Raw genomic sequence first — 14,489 nt, 5'->3', positions numbered from 1 at the left:
AGGCATCACCTGTACTATCATCAGCATAACAATGAATGCCGCTGATTTGCAGCATGTCATTGATGTGCATAAGGAATAGCGTGGGTGATAGCACACAGCCTTGGGGGACACCAGCATTCACAGACATGGGGTCTGAGCATTCACCGTCAACTACGACCTTTATGCTTCTGTCTGCTAGAAAGCTACTGACCCATACACATAATCTCTCGGGAAGCCCATAGGATGGTAGCTTCGAAAGAAGTGCTTTGTGCCAAACCCGATCGAAGGCCTTCGCAATATCCAAGCTAACAGCCAATGCTTCACCCTTTGTCTCGATCGCCTGTGCCCAACGATGTGTCAAGTAGACAAGAAGATCACCAGCCGAGCGGCCTTTACGGAAACCGTATTGTTGGTCACTAAGCAACTGGTGATCCTCTAAGTACCGAAGGAGCTGGCAGTTGATAATGGACTCCATTATCTTCGAGAAAAGGGAGGTTATAGCTATTGGCCTGTAGTTGGACGGGTTTGAGCGGTCGCCTTTTTTAGGGATCGGGTGCACCAAAGCTGACTTCCATAAGGTTGGGACTATGCCAGAAGTGTAAGAGAGCCGGAAAAGACGCGTTAAGACCGGTGCCAGCTCAGGAGCACACATCTTCAGCACAATCGCAGGGATTCCATCAGGCCCACTCGACTTATGAGTGTCGAGGGAAAGAAGTGCTTTACGCACTGAGCTTTGGTTTAACCGGATATCCGGCATACAGCTCTCGCACCGCGGTATGGTCGGCGGCGCGTATCCCCCGTCATCCAAAGTCGAATTGGACGCAAAGAGTTTGCCCAGAAGATCGGCTTTGTCTTTTGCGTCGTGGGCCAATGAATCATTTCCCATGTGCAGAGGCGGAAAAGATGGCGTGCAGAAATTCCCCTGGATAGCTTTGGCCAGAGACCAGAACGCACGAGTTCCCGAAGGGAGGCGCTCTAATTTCTCGCCAATTCTACCAATGTGCAGCGACTTTGCTTTGGCAATAACTCTTTTGAAGGACCTGGAGGCAAAGTTATACTCCTTTTTTAATGCGCTAGTCTTTACATCCCGTACTGCTGCTGCATCTACCCAGGCTTGGTAGCACTCTTGCTCTATTATGTAGAAAATAAGAGCTAACTTTGCTTGAAAATAGAGCTCTAATATTAATCGTCGACAAATCCCGGTACTTTCAAGATAGTGAAGAAAATGAAAACCAACAAGTTCAAAATAACCTCGTATCTGAACTCCATGGTGGAACAGCCCGGTAATTAAAAATACCTACGCCTTTTACCTCTCATTAACCAGTTTCAGGAGATTATAAGGTCCTTTTTACGTTATAACATTGGATGATAAAGCTAGATTAATTCTAAAGACTAGACTAATTCATTTGTGCTTTACAATTTCTTCAGCGTATCAATAAATAAGCACGAGCGAGAAGCATTGAGAATTTGAGACTAATATCATATCAATATCAAAAAAATAATACTTATTTATATTCGGACGGATCGGACGAGTGCTATGTTGCTTTGTTTAATAAATAATAATTCATATCGACCAATCGAGCTTTAGATTGAAATATGTATTTGCTATTCGATAGTGTAGTTTGAGTCGATATCTTAAATTTAGCATAATCAAGACAAATTAATTGTTACGTTCGTAGAGTGTTGTTTTTTTGTACTTGGTACCTTTGTCCCCCGTTTCATTTAATTCCAAATTTATACAACTCTGACCTCCACACAGTCAACACTAAGACATTTATTTTTGTAATTAAAGTAATTTTTTTTAATTATTATTACGAACGCTTCTTCTAATTAAAATCTGATTATAAGTTAATCTATTTTTCGTTGCGAAATCGTTAACTATGATGATAATATATTTATGTTTTATGCATAAATTGTATGAGTAAGTAATAAAACTTGAAACTGGTTTCGAATTACGGGTAAGTCACCGAGACAGAAGTAAGCCCGCTAGTAAGATCCGTTACCTCACACGAATTGCCTTAAGGCCAGTTACTAGTATTGCTGCAACCCATTCTTATCTCGGCCGTGCCTAAACGGTCGCCTTTCGTTATTTTAACTCGTTCGATCATTTCGAGATTGAGCGACTTTTTCAGTTGTGCTTGCTCCTGAATGGAATAAAGTTTTGGACCCTAATATGTACCTACAGTTATTTAAGTGCCACTACTATTTAAGTGTAATAAATACCACTTAAAAGAAATTTTATAGTACCTACTAGTAAATTCTGGTTTCACGCTCAAGAAATGTATCCTCTTATAAATAATTATATACTAAACTAACAGATGTGAACCAAGAAAACGGCTTTTATGAACGAAACAAGTACCTACATAAAATGCTTAACGTATTAAGGAGTGAAAACTGGACAAAGTTATGAACATATAAAAAGTAAACTAAAAATTATACTCATAGCTAACTGCCAATTTAAAATCTATCCCCCTTATTCACAAAACTACGGGCTTGATTTAGTTAAATTATGTTTTATCCCTTCCTTACAAATACACAAGTCAAAATGACAAATAAAGGTTAAATAAATAAATATTAAAGGACTTTTTACACAAATTGACTAAGCCCCACGGTAAGCTCAAGAAGGCTTGTGTTGTGGGTACTCAGACAACGATATATATAATATATAAATACTTAAATACATAGAAAACAACCATGACTCAGGAACAAATATCTGTATCATCATACAAATAAATGCCCTTACCAGGATTCGAACCCGGGACCATCGGCTTCATAGGTAGGGTCACTACCCACTAGGCCAGACCGGTCGTCAAAAACCGAAGGTGGGAAGATTATTTATTAAGACAAACGATTATTATTTAAAATATAAATAAATAAATAAGATAATCACTTGAATTTTGACAACCCTAAATAGCCGAAAGGTATAGTGGCCATATATTAGAAAGGGATAGCAAGATTCGACCCTAAACCGGTGTCAAACTTCGGTTTTGTAGGAAGTTTCCTTTCTGTACGGCAGTACTATTATTTATTCTGCACCAATGGTCCAACGGACGAGAATGTGATAAATGTCGAGCATACGAAATTTCTCAAAAAGTTTTCCTCAAGAAAATAAAATTGTAACTAAAAAAATGCCAACATTTGTGTTTTCCTATAGAGCAAAAGCCTTCAAAGCCTATAAAGCACCATAACTGCCGTTAAAAATCTCGCGTATGAGTAAACTTTATCTTGCATGTAATAACGTTTTAAATACATTAAGTATTAAAGAACATGAAAACTTATAAATAATAACCATCTTGTTTTAATTTTATACGACATAGAATTTGTTCAGATTTCACTTTGCATACGTTATTCTTATTTACATGCAACTAGCATAGTTTTCTAAAAAAATAAAAGAGACAATAGAGAAAGAAGAACACACGTTAAACAAAACGGCAAATAACAATACGATGTTGTGTCGCATACTGACTGGGTAGCGGACATCGATAAGATGACACACAATATTTTCTCAGGAGAGAAACTGGTGTAAAGGCATTGTTTTGCAGCCCACTTTCTGTAGCCGTACACGGCTGAGCCCCGAGCGCCGCGCCGGCAGCGGCAAGCCGCGAGCTCGGTGCGACGTGAAAGTGAATGGCGCAAGCGAATGCACGGACGCCCGGACGCATTTTACGCTCGATTTGACACAACATTTGTACATGCGAACATGAGCGCATATCCGTGCACTTACATCTCATAATGTGGCGTAATGCTTACCTGTTGTGCCAAGCATAACAAGGTACTTAATGCATGATTAGTTGACTGATATACTCGTATTTACCCTGGTTATATCCATTTTTAGGGTTTCGTAGTCACCTCGAATCCCTTATAGTTTCGCCATGTCCGTCTGTGGCTATGCTCCGTGATCGTTGGTGCTAAAAGCTGCAATTTAGCATGGATATATTAATCATGCATGGCGACAGATCGGTAAAATAACACACACAAAATGTTCTATATTGTGTGGGGTATCGTTGGACTTTCAAAACAAATACGGGTTTCCACAAACCATTTTTTGATAAAGTTAATATTTTCGAATCGCTCCGAAAGAAAAATAATTATACTCGGTACAACCATTTTCGAGATATTGCAAAAAACCTTCTCTTCTTAGTAAAAAGACGTATACTTGTACGACATTGTACAAAGCGCTGCGAAGGTAGTCCCTTAGTCCCTTACACATGTAAAGTACATGATAAATTAAATAATTTTTAAGAAAAAAAAACCGACTTCCATGGGGGCCGATGAAAGATTATTGTAGATGGTACACTATGTAGAAAAGGAGGTAAAACCACCCACTTTTCTACTAGCATTTCGCTTCTGTATAATGGCTCCTCTACAGGATGGGCCAACGCCGGCCACTCCAAGGGACGCAGCCATGCGGTAGAATGAGATAGCAATATCACTTGCTCCCTCTAACGCATAAATGCGTCCCTTGGAGTGGCCGGCGTTGGCCCATCGTGAAGAGGAGCCATGAGGGTCGTAGTTCTAGCCTAACCTAACCCACTCCTCAGATCGCAGTTCGAACCTAATCAAACCCACTTTTCAAGTAGCATTTCGTTTCTGTAAAGCTCGCAGTTCTAACCTAACCTAATCCTTGTTCGGTTCTGTGAGGATCGCAGTTCAAACCTAACCTAACCCACTTAATGGCGCATGCCGTGCGTTGTACGGGGGTTTAAGCGGGAGGGGCTAGTAAGATTGGCATCATCGTACTTTATACCTACATTAATTTTATGGTAGGTAATCATAGTTGTTTATTTAGTTAAGGTATCATAGTGGTTTTCTGGGTCAAGGTCCGGGTCCGAGTCCGGGTCCTTGTCCGGGTCCGAGACCGGGTCCGAGTCCGAATCCGAATCCGGATCCGAGTCCTGGTCCGGGTCCGAAACGGATCCGGGTCCGAACCGGATCCGGGTATGAGTCCGAGTCCGGGTCCCAGTCCAAGTCAAAATCGAAATTCGTAATCACCAAACGTGTACCATGCGTCATTGAAGAGTTCTGTTCTGGTCATCATCAGCAGTTCCACTTCATCAAATGCGACAGTTTTTAATGTAAATGCTTGATTTTATGATGAAAATACAAAAAAATCTATACGTATGCCTTTAATATTTGAGGAGTTCCCTCGATTCCTTATGGATCCCATCATCAGAACTCGAGCTTGACAAAAATGTGGCTTAAAAACTTAACTTGCTTAACGAACATAACGAAAAGGAAAAATCGCCAAACGTGAACTATGCGTCGTTTAAGAGTTCTGTTCTGATCATCATCAGCAGTTCCACTTCATCAAATGCAACAGTTTTTAATGAAAATGCTTGATTTCCTGATGTAAATACAAAAATCTCTATACGCATGCCTTTAAGATTTGAGGAGTTCCCTTGATTCCTCATGGATCCCATCATCAGAACTCGAGCTTGACAAAAATGTGGCTTATAAACTTAACTTGCTTAACAAACATAACGAAGAGGACAAATCGCCAACCGTGAACTATGCGTCGTTAAAGAGTTCCGTTCTGATCATCATCAGCAGTTCCACTTCATCAAATGTCACTTTTTTGGGTGTATATGCTTGATTTGTTGATAAAAACCCAAAAATCACTATATGTATACCTTTAAGATTTGAGGAGTTCCCTCGATTCCTCATGGATCCCATCATCAGAACTGGGTTTTGACAAAAACGGGACCAATCTGTATGCATATACATTCAATCAAAAAAAGAATTTTTAAAATCGATCTAGTAATGACGGAGATATGGAGTAACAAACATAAAAAAAAATAAAAAAAATAAAAAAAAACATACAACCGAATTGATAACCTCCTTCTTTGAGATTTGGAAGTCGGTTAAAAATGGAAAAAATTACTGCCTTGGGTGAGCGCTCATCTTTTGCAACTTTTTATGATTAAGGCGGGGTCACTTTCACTGCCATCGAGAAATGAATCACCGATTAACAGCATAATTATAATAAACACCTCTACAGGGCTGCTTTTCTTACAGAAAGTCAAGTTTTAGATATTACTGTAGGATTCCTACAGTACAGTCAACAGTAAAAATATGGGTGAACAAATCATTTCAAAAATATGTCCCATAACTCTTATGTCAGTGAATTAAGAACTATGAGACATATTTTTGAGTAAGTTGTCTACACCCATATTTTTACCGTTGACTGTACTTGAACTTTTGCAGTAGGATACTTGAACTTTCTTAAACATTTTGTTGATATCTTTTTACCGAGCTTTAGCGAAGGTCTCAGTTTCAGCTAGGGCAAAAATGCTTGCGTACCTATGTCCGGATGTTCTCCTCTACTCGTCGCAAATCTCAACCGATTCTCGTGAAATTTTGGGAGCAGGTTCGATGTTTAAATAGTTTTTTTGTCGATTCAGTTTTTGGAAATACATATTTCAAACTACAGTTTCAGAAAATATCGGTTTTCGGATTTTTTTTTAATTTGGTAAATATACACGTTTTCATGGATTTTAAAACATTACTCGGCTATCGTAATGAGTCGGGTTACCGTAATCTTGATTTATTAATCTACTTTAATATACCTACAGCAATGAAATTTATCTGTCACGGGAAGGAAATAAGCTCTCTTTTTACCCCTGACGAAACATCACTAGCATCACTACACTTTACAAAATAAAGTCGCCCGCCGCGTCTGTATAACAAAGGCGTGTCCTCGAACATTTGTCGGCTAGTCTATCCCTGGCTTTTAAGTATGTATGGCAGGACTAGCCCGATATCCTTTTGCAAAACACATCTCTACACAATTGCTTTTAACTTATCGCATATATAGGTAGGTATGTCAAGGTTTCCATGTTTGAAGATTGTCGCACTGTTTGTGTCTTGCGACCTTAAGAGCTTACGTAATAGTAGACTGTGTCATCCATGTTAGAAACCTTGTCATCAATAGCTAGGTACTATAGTTTAACATAGTTGTGCTTATTGACTGGTCACAGAGTATTGTTTCTGAGTAATTATAAATTATGTTACCTGTTGTGTTGGTACTTAAAATATTGAGACTAGGCATGAAAAATTTTATAAAATAAAAATGTAGTAGTGAGGCTAGTATACATATTAATAATATATGTATAGGTAAATAAAAAATTATGCCTATGTGAGCTGCAGATCTCGCGAATACCCATGGCTCCGCAATTAGACAGTTTTTTTAAAATTGAATAGTAAATAACATTTTATCATAGAACTTATAAAATTTTACGACAATCGGTTGATAAATGCGACCTGTAGACTACAGGAGAAGAGGCTAACAGCCGAACATACAAAAGCATTTTAGCCCTAACTACCTATTACGGAGACTCTTCACGCTCGCTCGATAGAGTTCCAGAGGGCCTACCGCGAACCACGTTCGACGTGTTGCCTCTTTGTCGCACTTGTAATTTCGTACTTAAGTGTGACAGGGAGGCAACACGTCGAACGTGGTTCGCTGTAGGCCCTCTGACCGGGCCTAATTTTTAGATCTGGATGGTCACACAGAAAGCTAATGGGAAATAAATACGTATAACGAACCTTGATCAAAAATTATGTTGCGGGGAAATTAAAATTAACAAATTTCGTAGCTTTAATTTCCCCGAAAAATATTTATTTTTATTTTTTCCCCCCATGTGTTGTGTAATGTACCTCTTTGACATTAATAAATTAAGTATCGATAGTTTAAGTTCAATTCAAGATGATCAGTTTACTCTTAAGTAGTTATGGCAGGTGTCAGTCGATTACATATAAGGTAAATTTTGTACTCGTAGACTTTAAAGTTTAAGTTAAGATTTCGTAGACCAACTCGCATACTTTTTCTAAGGACCTCCAAAATCAACTATCCATAATGAGAATGAGTTAAAAAACAATTTACACTTTATAATGGATTTGTATTGTTGTATTACGTATTGCCACGGACATAAGACAAAAACAAAACAATAATACAAAAGACATCAACGAGCTTTTCGCTAAAGATCAAACGAAGGCCAATTATTTATAGAAGACTGACTGTACTACTGTCTACAGTTTGGCGAAACTTTTGTATACCTAGTAACTAGTACATAAGTATATTTTTTTGAAATAAATAAATAAAATTTTTTTTTATAGAAGACCTTAAAACCTTTTGAATATTTTTTAATGTTTTCGGAAATTTGCTGAATATTAGTCATATATTATTATCTTTATCTACTACTATAATACATTTTAATTAATTAAAGTACCCCTCCCAAATTCATTTATTAAAGTCCTCGTCCATCATGCTTTCGTATGCTTTTACGTGTGCCCCAAATTTCAACCATTGAGTTCAGTAGTTTCAGAATAAATTGGCTGAGATATACGGACGGACACACAGACAGAAACATGAGTGCTCCTGTAATGGTGTTTTTTTTAGTTACAGTACCTTACAATTATTTATTATGTAGTTAGGTAATTTATTAAAATCATTTTAAATGTTTATTAGAAAGAGTAGAACCATCATCATCATCATCTCAGCCATAAGACGTCCACTGCTGAACATAGGCCTCCCCCTTATGGGGGGTGAATGCCATAATCGCCACGCTTGGTAGTAGAACCATAAAAGTAAGAAAATATAATAATAGAAAACATAAAGAAATTTAATGTTTAATTATAATATTTAGAACTTTCGCGTTTTGAACACATTTATTAGTTTATTACATATTTTTATTACCTTTATTTACCGACGTTTCGACACAAGTTTCACTGTACTGGAGTCAGTTATGTAACGCTGCCATACATGACCCAACAATTTTTTATTAAGCTATGAGCTTCATCACATCTGATATTTGAGTAAATCTAAGCATTTCTAGCCTGAAGTGGGGGGGAGGGTGGGGTACAAAGACGGCCGCCATCCGTCATCTTTAAAAAAAATCTACTCTGATCCTGGTGGGTACTAGGGCAAGTTTGGTATCATATTCGTATAAACCAAAGACGTAGAATTCATTGCTGATATTTGTTTTTTCAATTTCATAGTAATTTTACAAGAAAAACGTAAAAAGGTGAAAAATTTGGTTGGAGATTTTTGCTACGCGGAGCCGAAACTACAAAAGATAGAAAGTTGAAATTTGCACACTAGATTACATTTATAAAGTGTACAAGAGATAAGAAGCGATTTTGAGAAATTCAACCCCTAAGGGGGTTAAAAAGGGGATGAAAGTTTGTATGGGGTTCAAGTTTTATTTTAAGCTAGGAATTTGAAACTTCGTAAAACGATATATTATTAAAATACAAGAAAACTAATTTCAGCGTTTTTGAAAATTCATCCCCTAAGGTGGTGAAAAAGGAGTTGAAAGTTTGTATGGATATCAAAAAAATTTTCGAACGCGGGACTTGAATCTTTGTATTTGGGGATATTATTAAAAGACAGGAAAAGTAATTTCAGCGTTTTCTAAAATTCATCCCCTAACAGGGTTAAAAAGGGGTTGAAAGTTTGAATCCATTACAAATCCGAGTAGACACACATTTCTTATTGCCTCCCAGGCTTGAAATGCTTAGAATTACTCAAGGAACATATGTGATGAGGCTCATAGCTTAATAAAAAAAATTTGGGTCAACTTTATAACTGCTTCCGCTACTGGCAGGTCGCGCTAACTGATGTTAATTTTTAATTGTTATGCGCAAATGTTAAATTAAAGAGTAATTTCTTATTCTACATATCAGTGTAGGTATCGTTTAATGGGTTTACTTGTTAGCTGATCCGATTAATATGAAATTTGGTATGGCGAGTTTACACCCCGGGAAAGGACACTGGATATTTATTTTTCACGGTAATCAATCCTGATAGGGTGAAAAGCGGTGTCAGATATGTATAGGTCGACTAATTAATTATACGCAGTCGAACTCGCGGGCGAAAGCTAGTACTAAATAACATTATTCAATATATCAAATAACCACTTTATAGCACAAATTTCAAGGTCATTGAAAACCTAGTTAAACTTAAATGACGGTGAATATGTTACGTATACAGAATACGGATAGCATAATAATTATGCTTACGGGAAATTCATAATATTGTTGTGGTTATATAACGTGACCGCGTGTACTTGCTGCCGCCGGTTACTACGTTTAGCGGACGCCCCGCGACAACTAGGACAACGACATTGATTTACAGCTTAGCATAGTGCTGCATTGGTCTAGTTATGAATGTAGTGTAGTTAACACATACCTACAGCGAACTAGGCTCGTCACGCTTAGTCTGAACAAATAAATGTAGGTACATTTTTAGTATTCGCAATAGACTTGTTTTCGTTCAACAAGACATTAAAAAAGCATCCACACAATTTTTAACAAAACATTATATTTTTCTAATAAGTATTTGGATGATTATCAGTTGTTATGATCTATAAGTTAGTTCAGATAGGTTGAAGGGGTATTTCATAGTCACTATACGCTCATAGAACATATAGTACATAGAGTTAAACTATCATCCACTCCTTCCCCTTATTGTCATTTTGTCAGTTATGTCATGACATCCGTGTGTTTCTTATTTCAAAATTATTTAATTTTATTCCAAAAACTACACCGTTAAATAATAGTAAAGTAAATACAATATTTTTCATTGATAGTGGATATTCCGCTTTTAAGATAAAATATGCACGTGGTAAAATTAATCATATTATTTACGACAGTTACATACATCTTAGAGACTATGTGCTATTACCAACCTAATAACAATCGTGTATTGATTGAACATTAAGTAAGTGGCCAAAATAAGTTCCATTCACACAGTTATCTGACCTCGCAGGGCGACCTTCGCCTTTGTCGCGACTAGCAATTATAAACGGAAACAACATGGTGGCTGGTAACGGCAAAAATACTAGATTTAATAAGGTTCAGCAGTATCGATGTGTCTGTAATGCATTATACTTATATCTGAGTGTTGAATAATTATGAACACGTTAATCGTTAACATCGAAAATCGAATATCGCTAGCGTTGAACTAAGAGAAAGTCTGCAACGATTTTGATAGCACACGCAGTGCAAGTGTTATTTTAAACGTCAAACTTCTATGAAATTAGGACTTAAGTATAAATTACACTTGCACTGCGTGTGCTATCAAAACCGTTGCCGACTTCTCTTGGTCTAACTCTATTTTCCTTGCAATTTCAATATCTTTGACTTACACTATGTATTCGCGTCGCCGCCGTGTGCACTAAAACACAAATATTAGGTACCTACTTTAAAAAATATATGTAGGAGGTAACTAAAGCGATATTTTAAGAATATTAAATTTGTGTTTAAACTAATGTCGTTAATTGTGTGAATAAATAGAATTCTCATTTTAGCCATTTTAGCATAAGGTTTCCAGGTATTGGAAGGTTGCCAGTAATAGACGATTTACCCTACCACTTAGAGTCTAACTCCACTTTTTTTGAGGTTGAACACCAATTTATAATATGTTGACCTTTTTCTAGAGGCAGTAACAAATAATTATATTTAGACAAAATAATTAAACAAAGACAAAGGTTTAGGAAGAGATCCCCTTTAGGGATACCTGAGTTCGCCTTTGTACATAACATTTTTAATTTTGTTTTGTTTTGTCCGTTTTATGTAAAACTGTTTATGTGCAATAAAATGACATACATAATTAGTTCACCCCTTTCACACAAATAGATTCTTGCATTTCTTGCCAATATTATGTACAGTTGGTTTGGTAAAATTATACGTCTAATATAATATTTTAAAGTTTATCTTTTTATTTTGTTTCAGAGACCATGTATATAGACACCTTACCTCTAGTGGTTTGGACGCTTATAGTCACATCGACACATGTAAGTACATACTTCATATACCTATATACCTATCACATCACAACGGTGAATTGTAATGAAGGCCAATATCTTAGGCCATGTTATCGATCACGAAATAGATGAACTTTTGACATGCAACCTTGCCTGAAATAAGTTAAACAGATAGGTACTTAACATTATAATTTGTTAAGTGGCGGGCGTCATAAACATCCTTTAGGACAGGTTTTTTCTCCAAACTGGAGCTAATTTGCTAAAACTCATACAATCGGGCCAGCGAAAAGAAACCGGGGGGCCTGGCTGAGGCCCTGGGGCAAAAAGTTTGAAGATCGCTGTTATGTAGGTACTTTATTCAGTACCTACATACCCATTATAGTTTGCAAATACTGTGTCTGGCATACAACAACAACAACACGTAGTGCACGTAGTATTTGCAACAACACGCGAGAGCGTTTTTTTTTTCAAATAAATGGTCATTATGAAGGAACTTTAACGATTAGGTACCCTAAGGGAACCCAGACTCGTAAAAAAATACCACTTCTGTTATTCGTCTATATTGTATTTTTTTATACTATTAGAAAATACTTTTGTGAATCCTAAACAGGCGAGCGACGTGTGAAAATTATTCTCAATTGTTTTACAGGTAGCGACAGAAGGCCAATATGGAATAGGTTTAGGAATAAAACGAGAAGTATTTTTCTTAAATTTAGAAGACGGCTATTTTGGCTGTCAAGTAAACGAATCAACGCAAATATTACAATTATATGAATTATCGAAATTATGCGACGGTGTGCCAGACTGCTATAAAGCTTCCGACGAACTTAGGTCGGAGCTGAAATGCACAGGTGAGTCAATTGCTTTTATTGAGCTTCTATTTGATAAGCTATATTAAAAACAAGAAAGGAAAATTAACTCATTACGGGAACTAGTTGAAGTTGAAAGGACAATTTATGGGACTTTTATTAATAAAATTCATCACTTACAGTAGTTACTTATAGTAAAATTTCAATAATACTAAAGAAACACTCATCAACATCTTACTCGTATAGGTAAATAAATAAAAGAACAGCATCGCGAACTCATGGCACAGGTTGAATTGGCGTTGCCCCTTCTTATAGATTTTCTTATAGACTACGCATAAATTGAATTATAATTACAATTACTTACAACAAATATGTACTACAACGTCCCTATTTATGTTACATTTTAGACGATTGTACCAAAGAAGATGGCGCGCAGTGTATAAATGGAGCTTGCTTGAACGGTGTGTGCCATTGTAATGACGGTTTCGGAGGATGCAATTGCCAAGAAGCCGGTAAGATTCCACATCCAATCTTTAACCTCTTTTGACAACAATAAACAATAGAATTATGTATTATTAAAGCATGACAACAACTTAATTAACGTGCGTATCGCTGTTTTAGATGTAAACGAATGCAAGGAACGACCATGTGATGTTTTTGCTCACTGTACTAATACGGTGGGTAGTTTCCAATGTTCCTGTTTCCCAGGCTACGAAGGCGATGGTTTTACTTGCAGAGGTTAGTACAAAGAGTATAAAACTGATACTTATTATACTAGCGCTATTGTGTTTAGTAACTTAAAAAGTATGAGATTGTATTTGTCGTTTTTGTAATCGCCAGATATAAACGAATGTGAAGACCCAGCAGTGGCATCACGATGTGTAGCAAACGCTGAGTGTTGCAATTTGCCTGCTCATTTCATCTGCAAATGCAATCGTGGATTCGAAGGAGATGGCGAGGAAGAGTGCCGAGGTATTTTTTTAATTTACGATATAAATATTATTAGCAAAATTGGTTCGTATTGAATCCGTATAATTCTTTAAAACCCGTGAATTTTTCAATCAGCTAACTCCTTAATATTAATTTTAGATATCGACGAATGTCGACGACCTGGCGCTTGTGGAATCAACGCTGTCTGTCAAAATTATCCCGGCAATTATACGTGCGCCTGTCTAGCTGGTTACACTGGAAATCCATTCGATGGTGTAAGTTATGTTGCACTTTATCTAATATGTATATCTTTGATTAGTACCGATGTGCCTATTTCTTAGTAGATAGCTGATTGTAGAAACATCCTAGCTATAGCGTACCTACTAAAGGTACAATAATTAATTATAATATGCGTGTCATTGTTTCCTCTCTGATCGGGCTAGTGTGTGGACGTGGATGAGTGCGCAAGCGGGTCAGCATGCGGCGCAGGTGCGACGTGCAGAAACGTGGAAGGCGGATTCGAGTGCAGTTGTCCCCCCGGTAGCGAGGGTGACCCGCGCGTCGCCTGCCAGGAGCTGGACGCATGCGCGCGCGCCCAGTGCGGTCGCGGAGCTCTCTGCCAGAATCTACCCGGCGCTTACCGCTGCGTCTGCCCGCCTGGTTTCCAAGGCAACCCAGACGTAGGATGTACTGGTGAGCAACCAAAATGTCTCAAGTGAATCGCTAACCTACTCTAAATACTCCTGTGTGGTCTAACGCTTTGTGGTATTGTAACTGGTCGCGTGTAACGAATCGCGCTGAACACTACCGCATCCGGACGCGCGGTAGCTTCACGCTTTTACTAATTATCACTTCATTCGAAACATTTATCGACAAATGTAACGAACCAATTTTCAGCTAGTTGGTGCATTCACATCGGCGATCGAAAGACCACCGCCCGAAGACTTTTGTATCTAATGAGTTTTATGTTGGCGACAAGATGCATTGACGGATCCTTGTTCGTGAA

The 14,489-nt window shown here is 37.6% G+C and overlaps 1 protein-coding gene across 1 annotated transcript in view; it reads left to right on the top strand.

Annotated features, from left to right (window-relative positions):
- Positions 1–14,489, top strand: part of LOC134665191 (uncharacterized) — a 138,238-nt gene that overhangs the window by 18,887 nt on the left and 104,862 nt on the right. Inside the window, exons 2-8 of the mRNA XM_063522058.1 lie at positions 11,713–11,774; positions 12,394–12,595; positions 12,961–13,065; positions 13,175–13,291; positions 13,394–13,525; positions 13,643–13,758; positions 13,927–14,176. Of these exons, the coding sequence (XP_063378128.1) occupies positions 11,718–11,774; positions 12,394–12,595; positions 12,961–13,065; positions 13,175–13,291; positions 13,394–13,525; positions 13,643–13,758; positions 13,927–14,176 (979 nt within the window). The 5' untranslated portion in view covers positions 11,713–11,717. The remainder of the gene's footprint in view (positions 1–11,712; positions 11,775–12,393; positions 12,596–12,960; positions 13,066–13,174; positions 13,292–13,393; positions 13,526–13,642; positions 13,759–13,926; positions 14,177–14,489) is intronic.

This window comes from Cydia fagiglandana, chromosome 6 (genome assembly GCF_963556715.1).
Source record: "Cydia fagiglandana chromosome 6, ilCydFagi1.1, whole genome shotgun sequence".
Classification (NCBI taxonomy): domain Eukaryota; kingdom Metazoa; phylum Arthropoda; class Insecta; order Lepidoptera; family Tortricidae; genus Cydia; species Cydia fagiglandana.
The sequence above is the reverse complement of the archived record's forward strand: the minus strand, read 5'-3'. Positions and strand labels throughout refer to the sequence as shown.